The sequence below is a fragment of the Cynoglossus semilaevis genome, chromosome 17 (genome assembly GCF_000523025.1).
Source record: "Cynoglossus semilaevis isolate Cse_v1.0 chromosome 17, Cse_v1.0, whole genome shotgun sequence".
Lineage (NCBI taxonomy): Eukaryota > Metazoa > Chordata > Actinopteri > Pleuronectiformes > Cynoglossidae > Cynoglossus > Cynoglossus semilaevis.
The window spans coordinates 12,438,920-12,453,421 of NC_024323.1; the positions used below are offsets into that span (position 1 = coordinate 12,438,920).

A 14,502-nucleotide genomic window follows, 5' to 3' on the forward strand; every position below is an offset into this window, starting at 1 on the left:
CAACAATCTTATCAAGGAAATGGTCCAAGAGGTGAAGCTTGCTCCACTTTTCCCACCTTTTGTTATATGGCACGTTTGTGTTGCACATTAACCACAGGACAACTGTGAAGTCGGAGGAGAACAGGAGGAGACTATCAGAGCTGTGCACTCGCGACAAAAACATTAACTTAATGAGTAAATGGGTCGACCGCCCCCCCGAGGGGGTGAGGGGGCGGGGGGGTGGTGGAGTGGTATTGGTGTCAAAGTGATTGAGCAGGTTTTCACTGCGTGTGTGTTTGACCTGATTTAAGGCACAGAGAGAAAAACTATGACTTCACTTCACAGACTCTGCATTTTTATGGCAGTCTTGACCATAAGTCTGACCAATCACAGCCTGTGCAGGTCAGCAGTTATTAAACGTGCACGTCACCTGTTTGTAGGACCAAAGACGAGCAGAGAAGGTGTCCAAAAGAGTGAACGCCATTCAGGAGGTGAAGGAGAGCGTCTCCCTGCTGACTCAGCTGCTGCAGGAGTGGGACAGCAATGCCAGCGACCAGAGCAACGCCGAGCTGCTACAGGTGATCTGAAAGACAAGGGTATTCACAGGAAAAAATAGTCAAACAAGCCCTAAATTGTTAGTCATGCATGGTTTTTTTTTTTTTGTGCTCAGGATCTGTTTTAACGCTGTGAGAAACTGAGACCCACTCTGTTCAGACTGGCAAGTGATACGGAGGACAACGACGAGGCTTTAGGTGGGGTTTTTTTTTTTTTTGTCTTTCAGTAACTGACATTAGGATCAAGGCTGTGCATCTGAGCAAGACAGAATGAAAACTGTAAACAATGTTTCTCCTGTGACTTTTCACAGCGGAGATCCTGCAGTAAAACGACAGCCTGACCCACGTCATCAACCTCTACAAACAGCAGGTGAAGGGGGAGATCGTGAACGGCACCAATGCAGTCAACGCGCAGAAACAAACTGGTCGGTGCACTTCTAAATATGTTTTTACAAGATACGAGATTAGAAGCTTCCTCTTCCTCTTTTTTTTTTTTTTTAACCCTGCTGAATTGACCTGTCTCCATCTGGTTCATGGGAACAGCACTGCTCGACCTGTCAGGACTGGACACGTCACCTCAGTCTCCCCCGTCCTTCCCAGAATTCCCCACCCCGACAGACCACGCCGCCTCACATGAGATGGGGATCAGTCTCCTTGATGATGAGCTAATGTCACTGGGTAAGAGAGTTTTAGAGCATTTTATCAAGGCCGTTCTCTGCTTATTTAAACCTTTATCCATAGAATCCTGTTTATCTTTGTGACCCTGGCAGGTTTAAGTGAGGGGACACACACCTCCAACCCCCACTCACAGCCGGAAGATTCCACAGCCTGGGACTCTTTTCAGGTGAGTGATTCACTGATGACTGAGAATGGACTGTTGCTCTTTTATAATAACAAAATATTAGTTGATGATGATGAAGAATCCATATCAATTCAGTAATTCATAATGTAAGAATTCAGGAATTTTCAGTGCAATGTGACCAACAGTTTTACCTGTGTCTTCCACATCAGTCCTCTGAAAGCATAGATGCAGACGTCGCAGCGGCACCAAGTCTCCTCCTGAGTCCAGACCCTCCCTCTCTGTCACAGCCCCTCTCCTCTGGCTCCACTCCTGGGAACTCTGCCCTGGATGAGCTGGACCTGCTGGGAAAGACGCTGCTGCAGCAGTCCCTGCCACCAGAGGGCCTTCAGGTCAAATGGTACTGAATTTAACAAAGTGATGGAAACTACATAAATATAGTACAGTATGATATAAGTCAGAACATTTGTGGGGAAAAGAAGAGTAATAAGAGCAGATGAAGATAAACATAGTAAATTGTGCTTTTTCATCCTCAGATAAAATTATAAATCCCATGTAATGTAGACCAGTTTCTTCACTGACGTGTGTACTTCACAGGGACAAGCATCAGTCCAAACCAACACTGAGAGATCTCCAGAGCAAGACCAGCTCCCACATTACACCAAACCCTATCCCAACTTTTTCTTCTGAACCAGCAGCTCCTCAACTCAACTCTCAGCCCGGCCTCGGTGCCACGCTGCTGGACGTGAGCCACACTCACCCTGAGACGGCTCCGACTGAAGTCTCACTGACAGATGTTTTTATACCATTAGAATCCATTAAACCTAGTAAGTAAACATCGGAGAGCTCAAACTTTAGCCGCCTTTAAAAAAAAAAACGGTCATTAATCTCCTTTCTGCCTCGTTCCTGTCGCATCGTCACAGGTAATCTTTTACCTGTCACTGTGTTTGACAAACACAGTCTGCGGGTTCTCTTTCATTTTGCACGGGACTCGCCTCCGTCCCGCCCCGACGTCCTGGTGGTGATCATCTCCATGCTGTCCTCCGCCCCCGTCCCCGTCTCGAACATAAACTTCCAGACCACAGCTCCAAAGGTCAGCGCTGAGAAGTGTCTCCTGGTGAAAGTAGTCTCAGAAGTTACAATTACATCACAATCCTGAAACGATTGTCTTTCCATTCATTGTCTCCAGTCTATGGCAGTGAAGCTACAGCCTCCGTCAGGAACTCAGCTCTCAGCCTTCAACCCCATCCTTCCTCCTGCTGCCATCACACAGATCCTGCTGCTCGCAAACCCTAACAAGGTAGAACTCCCTCCAACCACGGTCTGCTTTTATACCATGTGATAGATGGAAGTCACACATCAGATTTGGTTCTAAACTATATAAATGTAAATTATATATTTTACTAGTTTTCTTTTTTTTTTGCCAAGGCACTTCTGTATATAAAACACTAAAAAAAAAAGTCAAAGTTTTTCTCTGCAGCCAGGTTTTTCTAATCCACGTCCACTGTGTGTGTGTTCTGCAGGAGAAGGTGCAGCTTCAGTACACACTAACCTTCACCATGGGAGAACAGGAGCGCACTGAGAGCGGCAGCGTAGAAGAGTTTCCATCTCCGGACACATGGGGGAGTCTATAGCACTGAGAGACCAAACCAAACAGCACCAGACAGACTCTGCCTTCACACTTCTGCTTCTTTTTCTCCTAAAAGACTCACCACATAGGACACTTCTCCTTGGTAATCCCAGTACGTCGTCTCTGACCGATCTCGCTCTTGACTCACTTTATTTACGGCACCCACGCTCCGTCCGTGTAATGTTCGTTACGCTTTGCTCCAAATGAGACTAGACCCCATGTGGCTGCTTTAAAACCAATCATGCACCTGCTCTCCCCGCAGCGTCCGAGTCTTGATTCCTTTTTTTAACACACTGAAAAATGAAGAGAGGAAAAAAGGTAATGAGTGATTGTTTGATTTTTTTTTTTTTTTTTTTTCGTTTTTGGCGTTTGTTTCTTTAGGTTCTTTTTCCAGTTCCATTGTTCGTTCTGTTAACTGTCACCTGTGCACACGCTGACAATTGGGGCGATGATGATTTACAAACGGCAGCACGTTGGTAGAGGACGATGAGAACGTGTAAACACCTCTTGAATGTTTGACAGATGCGTCTCTTGACTTGCACAGAATGATTGTGGGCAGCGTTTTGTTATGTCGCCATTTGTGCCTATTTTTCGCAGTTGTGATTCCATTTTAGCAACGGATGATTTGAACCTTTCATCCATTCTTCGTCTTAGACCTTGTTCCTTATCCTTAGACACGAAGCTCCTATGATATATTCAGTTAAATGTCTGATCATCTCTACAGCGTGTGATTTAAGTTAGGATTATAGAATCAAACGGAGCTGCTCAGTGCGTCTTCAACGCGTCCGACTCGTTTCTGACAGCGTGCGATGCATGTCGGCCACGCCGTCAGTTCTCATCTCCACCGTCTCCACGTCCACCTTCAGCTGCACTCCTCTCTTAGTACGACTGCTCTGTAAATACAAATGATGGCAGTTCTGTTGTGTACATTTGACTTGTTCAACGTGAAAAGAACATAACACTGGTAAACTATTTCAACTGGGTAATAAAGTTTTTTTTTTTCTTGGTGACCTCCTGCTCTTTTTACTCAAACACAAATCTCATTGTCTGAAAACTAGCAGTACTGCAGTTTTTTGTCACTTTTCAAAATTGGGATTTTAGCACCAAACAAAAAACATACGCCCCCTGCTGCGCTTTATGTAACTTTTTTCTTCCATCTGATTTACAAAAGCGAATCATTGAGTGCATTATATTTATAAACCAGTCTGTGAAAGAAAGTTTTAGATAGATCTCCCTACTACAATGTTATGCGTACCATAGTTTGAGAACTATGTTAGACAACGGGTCATTCTTTATTCCAAATGAATCCCAGGATTCCCAAACTTTTTACCCGGCGGTGGGCCACCTGTGCTGGGAGAGAACCGAGGGCTTCCGGAAACAATAGCAGATACCGCCAAAGTTAGTGTTGTCTCTGTATAACACACGAATTTAAACACATTTTATCGATACTGTTATCTTTAGCTTAGCTAACATGCTAACAGCTTACCTTCTGTCACGACCACGATCTCTGTCTCCGTCTGAACCTCTCAGACACACTTACCCTCTGTCATGACCACGGTCTCTGTGTCCGTCTGAACCTCTCAGACACATGGACTGTGTTATTGTCACAACGCTCATCCGGGGAATTGCGCTGCTCTGATTGGCTAAAAACAATGACTGACACGCCCGCAAACATGGCTGACATTTTCAATGTTTTGACGGACTTTTTTGTGCCACGATTTCTACTCAACAACTTTGAAATAAAGAAAAATCGTGGTTTTTCTTCGCTTTAACTTTCTAACAGACTTTTAGCCTTTTTAACCAGACTTTATCGGTTAAGTGTTTTTGTGACACGGGTTTGAAATACTTTCACAATAAAATCACGCCAGCTCATGTGTCACCGTGAAATAAAATAAATCTTATTTTCTCTCTAAAAGAGTGAGCCGTTGTAAAAAAAAACATTTATACTGAGACACATTTGTCTACGACCTAGCCTGTTTTTCCTTCTTCCCCGACTAGGGGGAGCCACTGTGTCTGTAGCTGGTCCAGGGTTCATGTTTTAGTTTTTAAAAAGAGTAATTCACGTCAGTGATTTCTGTCCGGTCTTGTATCTTAAAAAGAGTAATTCATGTCAGTGATTTCTGTCCGGTCTTGTATCGTCGTCACCTGATCTTTACTGGTAGTGAATGCAGTGAGAACGGTTTGTTCTTCCATTCTCGTTTTATTTTAATTTCAACACTGACAGAAACAATATAGCATCAAAGCATGACATTTTACCAATATACAAAGCAAAAGTATAGAACAGAACAAGAATATACATGAAATCGAAACAAAATAAACATTAGAGCACTAAAATATTTCAAAACAAAGCCCTGTACCAGGCCTTGTCATTTCAGTCATCATCATATTGGCCGTTCAGTGTTTAGTTTTACTTAATGTGCAACTTTCTTTCACTTATGTAATAAACATTTCTGGATCATATATTTATTTCATTTTTCACATCCCGGCATTCAACTCATGAACTGCCATAATCTTCACTATCATCTGAGAGTCAAGAAGCTTCAGATCTTATCTTCACATCAGTATGTTTGACAAAAAGTAGAGATAGAAAAAGTGAATATCTCACTTAATTGTAAAGTGTAGGAAAGGACGTGTTTCATCTCACTACATTCATTACTCAGGAGGAAAAATGTTCTTCATCGTATTGTACTTGGTTTTCTAGCGTCCCTTTACCTGAGGTCAATAAAAGGAAGTCCATTTGTTTGGATTCTGCTTTCAACAAAAGCACAACAAGAGAAAGTCAAATATTTACAACCGGCGACTACGGACAACTTCAACGCTGCGAGAAAAAAAAAAGAAAATTAAATATAAAGTGATAACATTTTGTAACAGTAGTGCCCTTTAAAAACATTAAAATGTGAAGTTCCCTTCATTGTGTTGTTAATGCCCATGTACTTTTTCTGGGACAGTTTTAGTTTAATAAATGTTTGTTTTGTTTTTTTACTTCTGTCCCAGGTCCAAACACCTCAATGCTTTTGAAGGCAGTGTCAGCACAGGCCGGGTCTAATCTGTGTTTCTTATAACGTCCCTAATTTAGGTTTATAATCCACAGCACAACTCAGCCGGGCCGCTTCTCTGTGAAGCTTTGCTCCTGCAGTAATCTGTAATCTGTAATCTGAGTGGACACTGTCCTTCCTCCAGTCCCAAAGACGGAACTAAAATCTGTCCCACGGATGTTCTTTTAGTTTCCCACAAACAGTAAAGTCAAGCAGAGAGCCTGAGACAGGCCGACAGCAGCGGTCTCACACACTCACACACACACAAACCAAAACACGTGTTATCCACTTATACATACTAATTCACAAAACATACAATTCATATATTTGTAATAATTACGAAATAAGACATTTCCACTCCGACTAAATGAGTTCAACCTCCAAGGTCATACGGCATTTAAATAAAAAAATATTTGCAATTTGATTGTTATACATTAAACTGAAGCACAGCGAAAAGGAAGGCTCCCTTGTGTTCTCTAAGTCTCTAAATATAGTGTGCCTCACTAAGTGAAGTGCAGGGGTCGCTGCTCCCTCTATTTGGCAACGGTTCGATAGGCGACAGAGTTGGCAGAAAGCTGATGAAGAGCAGTCGATATAGAAACTAAAGTGAGGAAGAAGAGGAGGAGGAGGAGGAGGCGTGTACCTCTGTTTACCATGGCACTTGGATTCTGTCACACACACCACACTGTTTGTATGGGTGTTTGTTTGCCAGGGAGTCTAAAGTGTATAATAATAAGGATGCTCAGCAGGTGTGGTTATTCAGCACAGAAACATTCTGTCACTAATGGCCTCGGTGACACTCACAGATTTTCCGATCTTAAAACCAAAAACTGAATCTGATCTACGATAACCAGGTCCTAACAAAAAATCTGTCACGTCTCCCGATCCTCCCTAAACCTCATCGTGTGACCTTCCGAGTGCGTCTGGGACTCAGAACTCGTCATCGGAGCTGAGCAGGAGGGTCTTCTCATTATCTCCACGGGTGCTGATGTTACTGTGGCTGCGGGACAGAGGTGGACCCCCGCCGCGCTCCAGGGTGGACTGCTGGGTGTACTGCTGATACGCCGGCGAGAAGTTGTGGATGGCATCCTGGACCATGTCTCCTGGATTCATGGTCTCCTTCAGGCTGCTGGAGATGCTCTTCATGGGAGCACAACGACCTGGAGGTGGAGGAGAGTCACATGTTAGTCAAGAGGAATGAAGAGCCAACCACTGTCCAAACGATCATGAATGAAGTTGGAAATGGGATATTTTTAGAGCTGTCAAAATTAATGTGTAGACTATGTTCATTTGTCAAATGAATCAGATTAAAATTTTAGTAAAGTTTTTTCACATTACTACTTGATTTATCGTGAGACTAGTTGGATTAATCAGATTAAAGAATATAATAATTTGACAGCCCTGGATTTGACATAATGGTAAAAATTATATTTTAATGGCAAATGGAGGTAGACTGGAAAGAATAAAAAAACACAGGAGACAAACTAAAAAAAACAAACATCCAAAACTGGAATAATCAACTTACGCTGACATGCATGAAAGGATCAACACAATGACAACACAATGACAACATACAAGGCAGAAAACCAAGCAGTTGGACATGAACAGAACATAAAGATGGATGAATCGGACACACAGTGTTGAACCTACCGTACTGTCCATAGATGGGAAATGAGCCTTTCAGGGCGGCACAGTGAAGAAAAGAGGAAACAGGACAAAAATAGAGACAAGAAGGTCGAGATGAAAACAAAGGAGCAGAGAAAAGGCAGAAGGAACGATAAGGATTCAAAAGTTGTTTTTTTAGGAGGAATTAAAGGTTTAAAAGAAAACCCAAAGATAAAAACTGTAGAAATTAAGACTTAGTCCAGAGTCCTGTAAAAATCACATGAAATATTACAACCCTCTAACATGCAGCTGCACCACACGTTTAGCTGTTCTTTCTTTTACCGTACGAGTCCAGCCTCTTATCCATGTAGACTTTGTAGGTGAAGGCGTGACGCAGAGCGACGGCTGCGAAGAACATCTCGATGCAGATGATGAAGTTTTGGTAACCGGCGGCAACCGTTCCCTCGCCCACGGAGAAGTCCGCAGAGTTGATCCGGGGGATTGCGCCGCACTTCTCCAGGATGGCCAGCAGCATTCCTGAATCAAACGGAGGCGCAGTGGTGAAGTGGAAACACATGACATCAGTCGCTCAGTCTGATTTTGAGAACTTTATGCTGCGTCATCTCACCTTGCCAAAAGGAGAGAAAGATGACGGATTTGACCATGATGAACTTGAGAACGGGGCTATAGGGAACCAGCAGTTCACGGGTGGCGAAGTAGAAGAGGAAGAGAGCGTAGAGCGACAGACTGACGGAGATGTTGTAGATGATGGTCGCGTACAAGTAGCCGCTCGCCACACTGAAAAAAAAAGAGGGACGTTTTGGTAAGAGATTTAAATGTAAAGTGACTTTTAAAGCAGGAAATGTGTTTATGGGTAAAATACATTATTAGTAATGTTGTTATGATAAAAATATATGGCTGCACTCAACCCTGCAGGGGGCGATCATAACAAATCACTCATCACAGGGGGTTTTGACTTCAGATTATTTGATGGCCCAGATCCGGCCCATGAGCCTCATCTTTGACACATGTGAAATAACTACATATCTGTGGAAACGTACTTAAAGTCTCCGTCTCTGTATTTTCCAAAGGCCTGAAGGATGACGGTGATAATGGCCATCAGGGGTTTGACCACACAGAACTGCAGCGTTGCCTGAGGAAAAAAAAAACAAAAAAAAAAAACTTGAATTATTTTGTTTTGATGTTATCAAAACACGATGTGTGAGTGATATCGCAAAATGTACAATAGTGAGTCGGAGCAGTGCTGCGTCTGGTACCTGTTTGCAAAACCTGAGAAAACCAATGGAGTAGGTCCTCCCCCACAGACAGCAGGTTCCATAGACACAGCTGGATCTACAGAGAACAGCAGAGTCACGTGGGTCAGAGCAGGTCAACCACTGAACATCTGCCGTGCATGGAATCAACAGACGTAAAACCAGGACGTACTCTATCGGCTTCCCTCTGATCTCGGCCATGATGGCGCTCTCTCCTCCCAGGTACTCGTAACACAGACTCAGGAAGTTGTAGATGACAAAGGCTGCAGAGTGACACAGTCAGGGTGTGAAAATGTACTCCCATATTTACACGATAATACCAGGTATTTTATTAACAGCATATCACGTTTTATTTTCTCATCAGTGTCGTGTGTCTGTATGTAATTCTACACCGACTGTGTCTCTGATTTGTTTCTCTTCTCTCTGCTGCTCACATCTGATGTGTAGACCTTGTACTTTAACTCTTTAGCTCTATTTTGCCTGTACAGATACAGATACACCTGAATGCTATGGTAAAAGCCTATTAATATACAGTATACAGTAAGACAACAGGGTGTGATCTAATGCTTTTGTTATTATTCCTTAGTTGTGTGGAAAGAAATAGAAAGGAATCTCGAAAACGATTTTGCATAAAATATGCTGCTGGTTGATGAACCAGGTCGAGGTTCATCTGTTCACCGTCTTCTCTGGGATTTGTTCGTTTTTTTTATTTTTTTTACACGGTTGCTAGGTAACATATTTCCCTCCCCTGCAATCCCAACAGTCCTCACAGACATGAGAACAACCTTTGTAAATGAAGACGCTGTGAAGACCCTGGTACTGTTTTCACACATCCAATCACACACACACACACACACACACACACACACACACCTTATTACTACAATCTGTGCTGAATGTTGGCCGTTGCTTGTATTGTGTAACCAGATCTGGCAACCCAGACTGATGTTAACGTTGGCTCCTCTACTCACTCACCTTCATAGCAGTCTCTGACCGTGTCGAAGTACACGTAGTACTCCTCGTTAGTGAAGAACAGAAGGCTGAGCCAAGAGTCAAAGGCGTAGATCGGGACGATGAAGAGAATCCGGACGATGTGCCTTTGTTCGTTTGGGGAGCTGTAGTAACGCAGGTGCATGTAAATCTACAACAGAGAGGAGGGAAAAAAAAAACAAACAAAAAACGTCCATCCATCCAAATTTAGTACTGATGAAACCAGATTTTTATGCAAATCCCACATGAAAGACAGTTCACTTGTAGGCGTAGAATGTACTGTACAATGAACACGAATCCTATCACTGATTCAGTCACTGATGGAGTGATAATAAAAAACAAAACAAAAGAACACGTGTTGACTAAGAGCCCGAGGCAGAGGTGACGACTGATGTCATCAGCACAAGCTGGTTATTAACAATGAAGAAGACGACAGTGACTGATTACACCATGTCATCTCTATCATTTCAAACAGATTCTGATGAATTCTTCCCTCCACTCCTACATCAGTGACACTCTGTTACAGAGCTGCTGCTGTTGTGTTCACTCACTCTAAATTACTGGGGTTTATTTGTGTTTGCTTTTGATGGCGTAAACAAACCTGTTCAAATATATAACCCCAAAACACGTCTTAAATATCAGCTGAGGACCTGTAAACAAACACCAGGCAGTGAAACTGAGTTCAACTGACACTTCACTGTGAAACCTCGTCTCACTGAGCACCAGGCTGTCGACGTCGTCGACCTATGGATCTGCTTCGGTGGGATAATGGAGCACATTGTGTGTGCGGCCGACGCTGGGGTTGTCTCAGGTAATTGATCCTGGGCTTTTATCGCTGCTTTTTTCACAGCAGACAGCAGTAAGAACAGAGCAGAGCCTGTCAGCACCGCCTGTGTGTGTGTGCAGCGACCAGCTCCTTTACACTTACACAATGCACCGGCGATCACATTTCCTGGCCTGTAAACAGACACACACCTTGGATAAAATAACAAACAGCAGGTGACGAGAGAGAGAGAGAGAGAGAGAGAGAGAGAGAGGGTGAGAGAGAGACACGTTGCTCACTGGGAGGATGTTGCTAGGTGATGCTCATCCCTGCCTTGTACATATACGTGAGCACACACTGGCTCACATGGAAACAAACACCATTTATTTCTTTCTCAACCAGTGACTGGAGGGACGTAAACTTTGGGCGAGACAAGGACCTGTACCGCTGTCAGACCGGACCGGCTACTCTTCTTTAAACCCTGTATTTGACCAGGGGCTGCAAACTGTGGACTGCAGACCAACTGTGTACCCACAGTTCATAACATGACGAGTATGCACCTGATATCTGATAACCTGATAACAGAGCCAATACATCATACCTGGTAATGGAGGCTTTCAGACACTGTACAGTTAATAGATATATTTCTATAGATATTTACTGTACGTTAATGTAAATTACTATTTCTAAAGGGCAGCCATTGGTTAAAAAAAAATCTAACTCGTGATTGGAGGATTACTGGATCAAGTCCCAGCTTCAGCAGGGTGCAGTGCTACAGTGCAGCCTGCAGCTCCTGATTCATGGAGATGCAGAGGAAACGTCTCTTTGTGTGTGTGTGTCACCTGCTGTTTCTTATTCAGAACCCTCTGACCACCACTACGTCCACTCAGGCCTCAGACTCCCTTACCTGGTGACACGTGATAAGAAGAGCTGTCCAGACGAAAAAACCCGATATGGTTTGAGCAGTGGAGGTCATGAGGAAAAATGGCTGCTCGGGAGTGACCACCGGGGCCTCGGGTACAAAGGAAGAGTTGGACACCTGGGGGGCCGCAGTGGCCGGAGAGCCCGGGGCGAAGCCGACCGGAGAGTCATTCCCTAACCTTTGGGACAACAGTATGTCCTGCTGCAAGAGTCGCCTCATCTGTGACAAACAGTGGGTGGAGAAGAAGAGGTTCAATCATTTGTCCTCCACAATCAGCCAATCAACGCTCTGGAACACCTTAGAGGTGTTGACGTGAGCTGCAGCGGTGGAATCTAACACAGACTGTAGGTGGGTGAGGACAGGTTTATAAAAAGTCTCAAACCGTACACACACACACACACACACACACACACAGCAGCACATGGTGAAGTTGAACGATTTAAATGAAGTGATGCGGTGTGACAGCTACGAGCTGCTGACCCACTTTCCAAGTTTTACTCAAAGCTAAAATAAGTATATTTAGAAACAGTGACAACAAAAAAAATATAAAACTAAAAAAAGGCCACAAAAAAAAGTCCACTGAAATGGAGCAGATTTTTTTCCACTCAGAGTCATTCTACTATGACATTCATAACGGCTGTGTATAAAGTTCCTTTTCTACTTCTCAGCAGTTGAACAAATCAGTTTTGGAGCTTATATAACTGCTGGCTGAAAGTGTCACATTCTCATCATTCATTCAAGAGTAAAACCAGAGCGTTGTCTCCGGCACTTTGTTCTCTGTTTATCCTAGATTTGTGCCACGTCAGCAGAGCAGAAACAAACAAAACTATTCACATTGACAATTCATACAAAACATGAACAGAGGAGCTTATAAAACAGACATGTAACTGACTAGTTATAACAGTCCAACTTCTGGAGGTCACATCATCTAACCTGGTCCATCGCAGCAGGTTTCTCTCTCTCTCTCTCTCTCTCTTCTGTCTTGGAGATGGATTCCAGTTGGGAGATAATGTAATCATTCACAGTGAAAACTAATTTCACGAAGGCTTTCAAACTCCCCTGCACTGCAGCTAAATATAGGCCAGCCCTCGGTGTGATCATGGATGACTCACAGTGCTGCCAAGGCCTCAATCAAACAGTGACAACGTGGAAGCTGTGGATGTGTATCGACTTGAATAAAATTCACATTTGTGTTTGGTTTTTTTTGTAATGTATTTTCACATTGCCCTTGATATTAATATGGACCATCGGATATTAGCTTTTCTGTATAAATGGAAGATTGTGTTCCAATTATTTTCCAAAGGTTCATTTTCGCAACACCTGCTGGATCTTCCTGGACATTTGAATGTGTACTTATGAAACATTTATGCTTATTAAAAATGTATTCATAAATGAAAGACAAATGAGCCACAACATTAGTCAACAGCTGCTAACATCGTCTAAGTGCCTAATAAATTGTTATATTAAAATCTGACTCCACAAAAAAATCTGCTTCTTCTATCTGCTTTTTGTTCCTACATTTAAAGACATTTTTTTATGTTAAATATAATATGGACATAACTGACTGTTTTACGGCTAATAATTAGTTATATTAAATTGATTCCACACAAAAAAAAATCTGTTTTTTGATCCTACACTTAAAGACATTTTCTTTTTTTGGAAATGTTCAGTATAATATGGACATAACTGACTGTTTTAACAACAATTAATTCTCTAAAACATACATAAAAAGTTTTTGACCATCAATATTTTTGATGCATTTCTATCTTTACGTATTATGTATTTATGAATTCGTATCTGTGCATTTCCTCTGAACAACATCGTGTTGTTGACACGGGGTCCATACAATCTTGTTCACTGTGGCCGTGGGCGGGTTTCAAAACATGCATTGTACTTTGACCTCAATCGAATCAGCAGCCTTTGTGCCGGACTATGATGAAGCAAAAGCCTCACGCTAGGAGACAATGTAGTCGAGCATCAGGCCACAGAGACGATGGAAACATCACGGTTTTCTCACTGTGACCGCAGCTCATTTACGATTGGACTAAGTGAAGCCACAACAGAGAGAAGCTCCATATGACAAACTGCTGTCTGAATAAACACTAACATAATGTCAGATAAAGATTTGGTACTGGAAAGACGTAAGAAAAAAACACAATTGTGGTTTAAATGAGAAACAACTGCTAACCATGTTTTTAAATACACGTTTAATATACGTTGAGTACGTTTGTCCTAAGTATTATTTATTACTGACGTTTTAACACAGCCTATTGTCCTAAGTATTGTTTATTACTGACGTTTTAACACAGCCTATTGATATATATGAGACTGTTATTAAAATAAAAAAATAAATCGCAGCAGCAAACCTGTTGGTCAGTGATGGTGTCGCCATCATTTATCTTCACTTACCTCTGCAGTTATTGGAGCTGCGCTGCTTTCAATCCCACCGCCGATTTAACGCCTCATCTCGTGTTGAGTCCAGAGCCTTTTATTTTCTACTTCTCCAACTGTTTGTTGCCCAAAGTATATAAATCCTTCAGACGAACAATTGCCTACGATGTGATGAACACAGCATTGTTTTGCTCCGGAACACGGGCTGTTATAAACCTGAGCAGAGTCGTTGCTGGAAAAGAAAAAAAACGCTGTTAGCTAACGGTAGTTAGCCACTGCTCCGTTAGCTGCCGTTTCTTCCTGTCCGTTAACTCAATGTAAATATATAAAACGGGAATTGAAAAATGTTGCTCATTCCTGACAAATGTTAAACTAGAATCTTAAAGTAAATATTAGCCTCACATTTCCAGTTCAGCTTTAACGAAGAGTGCATCGTTACTTTGTCCACATCACCAGCAGCAGCTGTCCTCTTCTGGCGCATGCGTAATGGCACTGCTGAAATTACAGCTTCTATCATTTACATGATGTCACTGTACAGACAACGCCCCCCGATAAAAAAA

The 14,502-nt window shown here is 42.7% G+C and overlaps 2 protein-coding genes across 5 annotated transcripts in view; one reads left to right on the forward strand and one right to left on the reverse strand.

The window, feature by feature from the left end:
• The window catches only part of LOC103393361 (ADP-ribosylation factor-binding protein GGA1), a 6,693-nt gene extending 2,720 nt beyond the window's left edge, over positions 1-3,973 (forward strand). Inside the window, 11 exon segments of the mRNA XM_017040328.2 lie at positions 7-31; positions 420-557; positions 650-731; positions 845-958; positions 1,077-1,211; positions 1,304-1,377; positions 1,545-1,732; positions 1,930-2,159; positions 2,256-2,425; positions 2,522-2,632; positions 2,856-3,973. Of these exon segments, the coding sequence (XP_016895817.2) occupies positions 7-31; positions 420-557; positions 650-731; positions 845-958; positions 1,077-1,211; positions 1,304-1,377; positions 1,545-1,732; positions 1,930-2,159; positions 2,256-2,425; positions 2,522-2,632; positions 2,856-2,966 (1,378 nt within the window). The 3' untranslated portion in view covers positions 2,967-3,973.
• A 1,169-nt stretch (positions 3,974-5,142) lies between these two features.
• LOC103393351 (transmembrane protein 184B-like) lies at positions 5,143-14,473 on the reverse strand. 4 transcript variants are annotated; one of them, XM_008330287.3, is made up of 11 exons: positions 14,345-14,473; positions 13,961-14,174; positions 11,537-11,770; positions 9,852-10,017; positions 9,049-9,139; positions 8,880-8,955; positions 8,664-8,755; positions 8,231-8,400; positions 7,945-8,139; positions 7,648-7,674; positions 5,143-7,157 (listed from the first exon to the last, which is right to left on the reverse strand). In XM_008330287.3, the coding sequence occupies exons 3-11, from the start codon at positions 11,768-11,770 to the stop codon at positions 6,928-6,930; spliced, it is 1,281 nt and encodes a 426-aa protein (XP_008328509.1). In that variant the 5' UTR covers positions 13,961-14,174; positions 14,345-14,473; the 3' UTR covers positions 5,143-6,927. The 4 variants fall into 4 exon arrangements, with proteins under 4 accessions (XP_008328509.1, XP_024920084.1, XP_024920086.1 ...); XM_025064316.1 differs by lacking the exons at positions 13,961-14,174; positions 14,345-14,473 and adding an exon at positions 12,485-12,997; XM_025064318.1 differs by lacking the exons at positions 13,961-14,174; positions 14,345-14,473 and adding an exon at positions 12,444-12,997.
• Positions 14,474-14,502: the final 29 nt, after the last annotated feature.

Excerpts from the sequence above, each read along its gene's own strand:
- LOC103393351 (XM_025064316.1), bottom strand. The coding sequence starts at position 12,652 with ATGATCACACCGAGGGCTGGCCTATATTTAGCTGCAGTGCAGGGGAGT. Across the intron at positions 7,675-7,944 it reads TAAGAGGCTGGACTCGTACG|GCTCATTTCCCATCTATGGA; the intron begins GTAAAAGAAAGA and ends CCGCCCTGAAAG. Across the intron at positions 7,158-7,647 it reads TCCCATCTATGGACAGTACG|GTCGTTGTGCTCCCATGAAG; the intron begins GTAGGTTCAACA and ends CTCCACCTCCAG.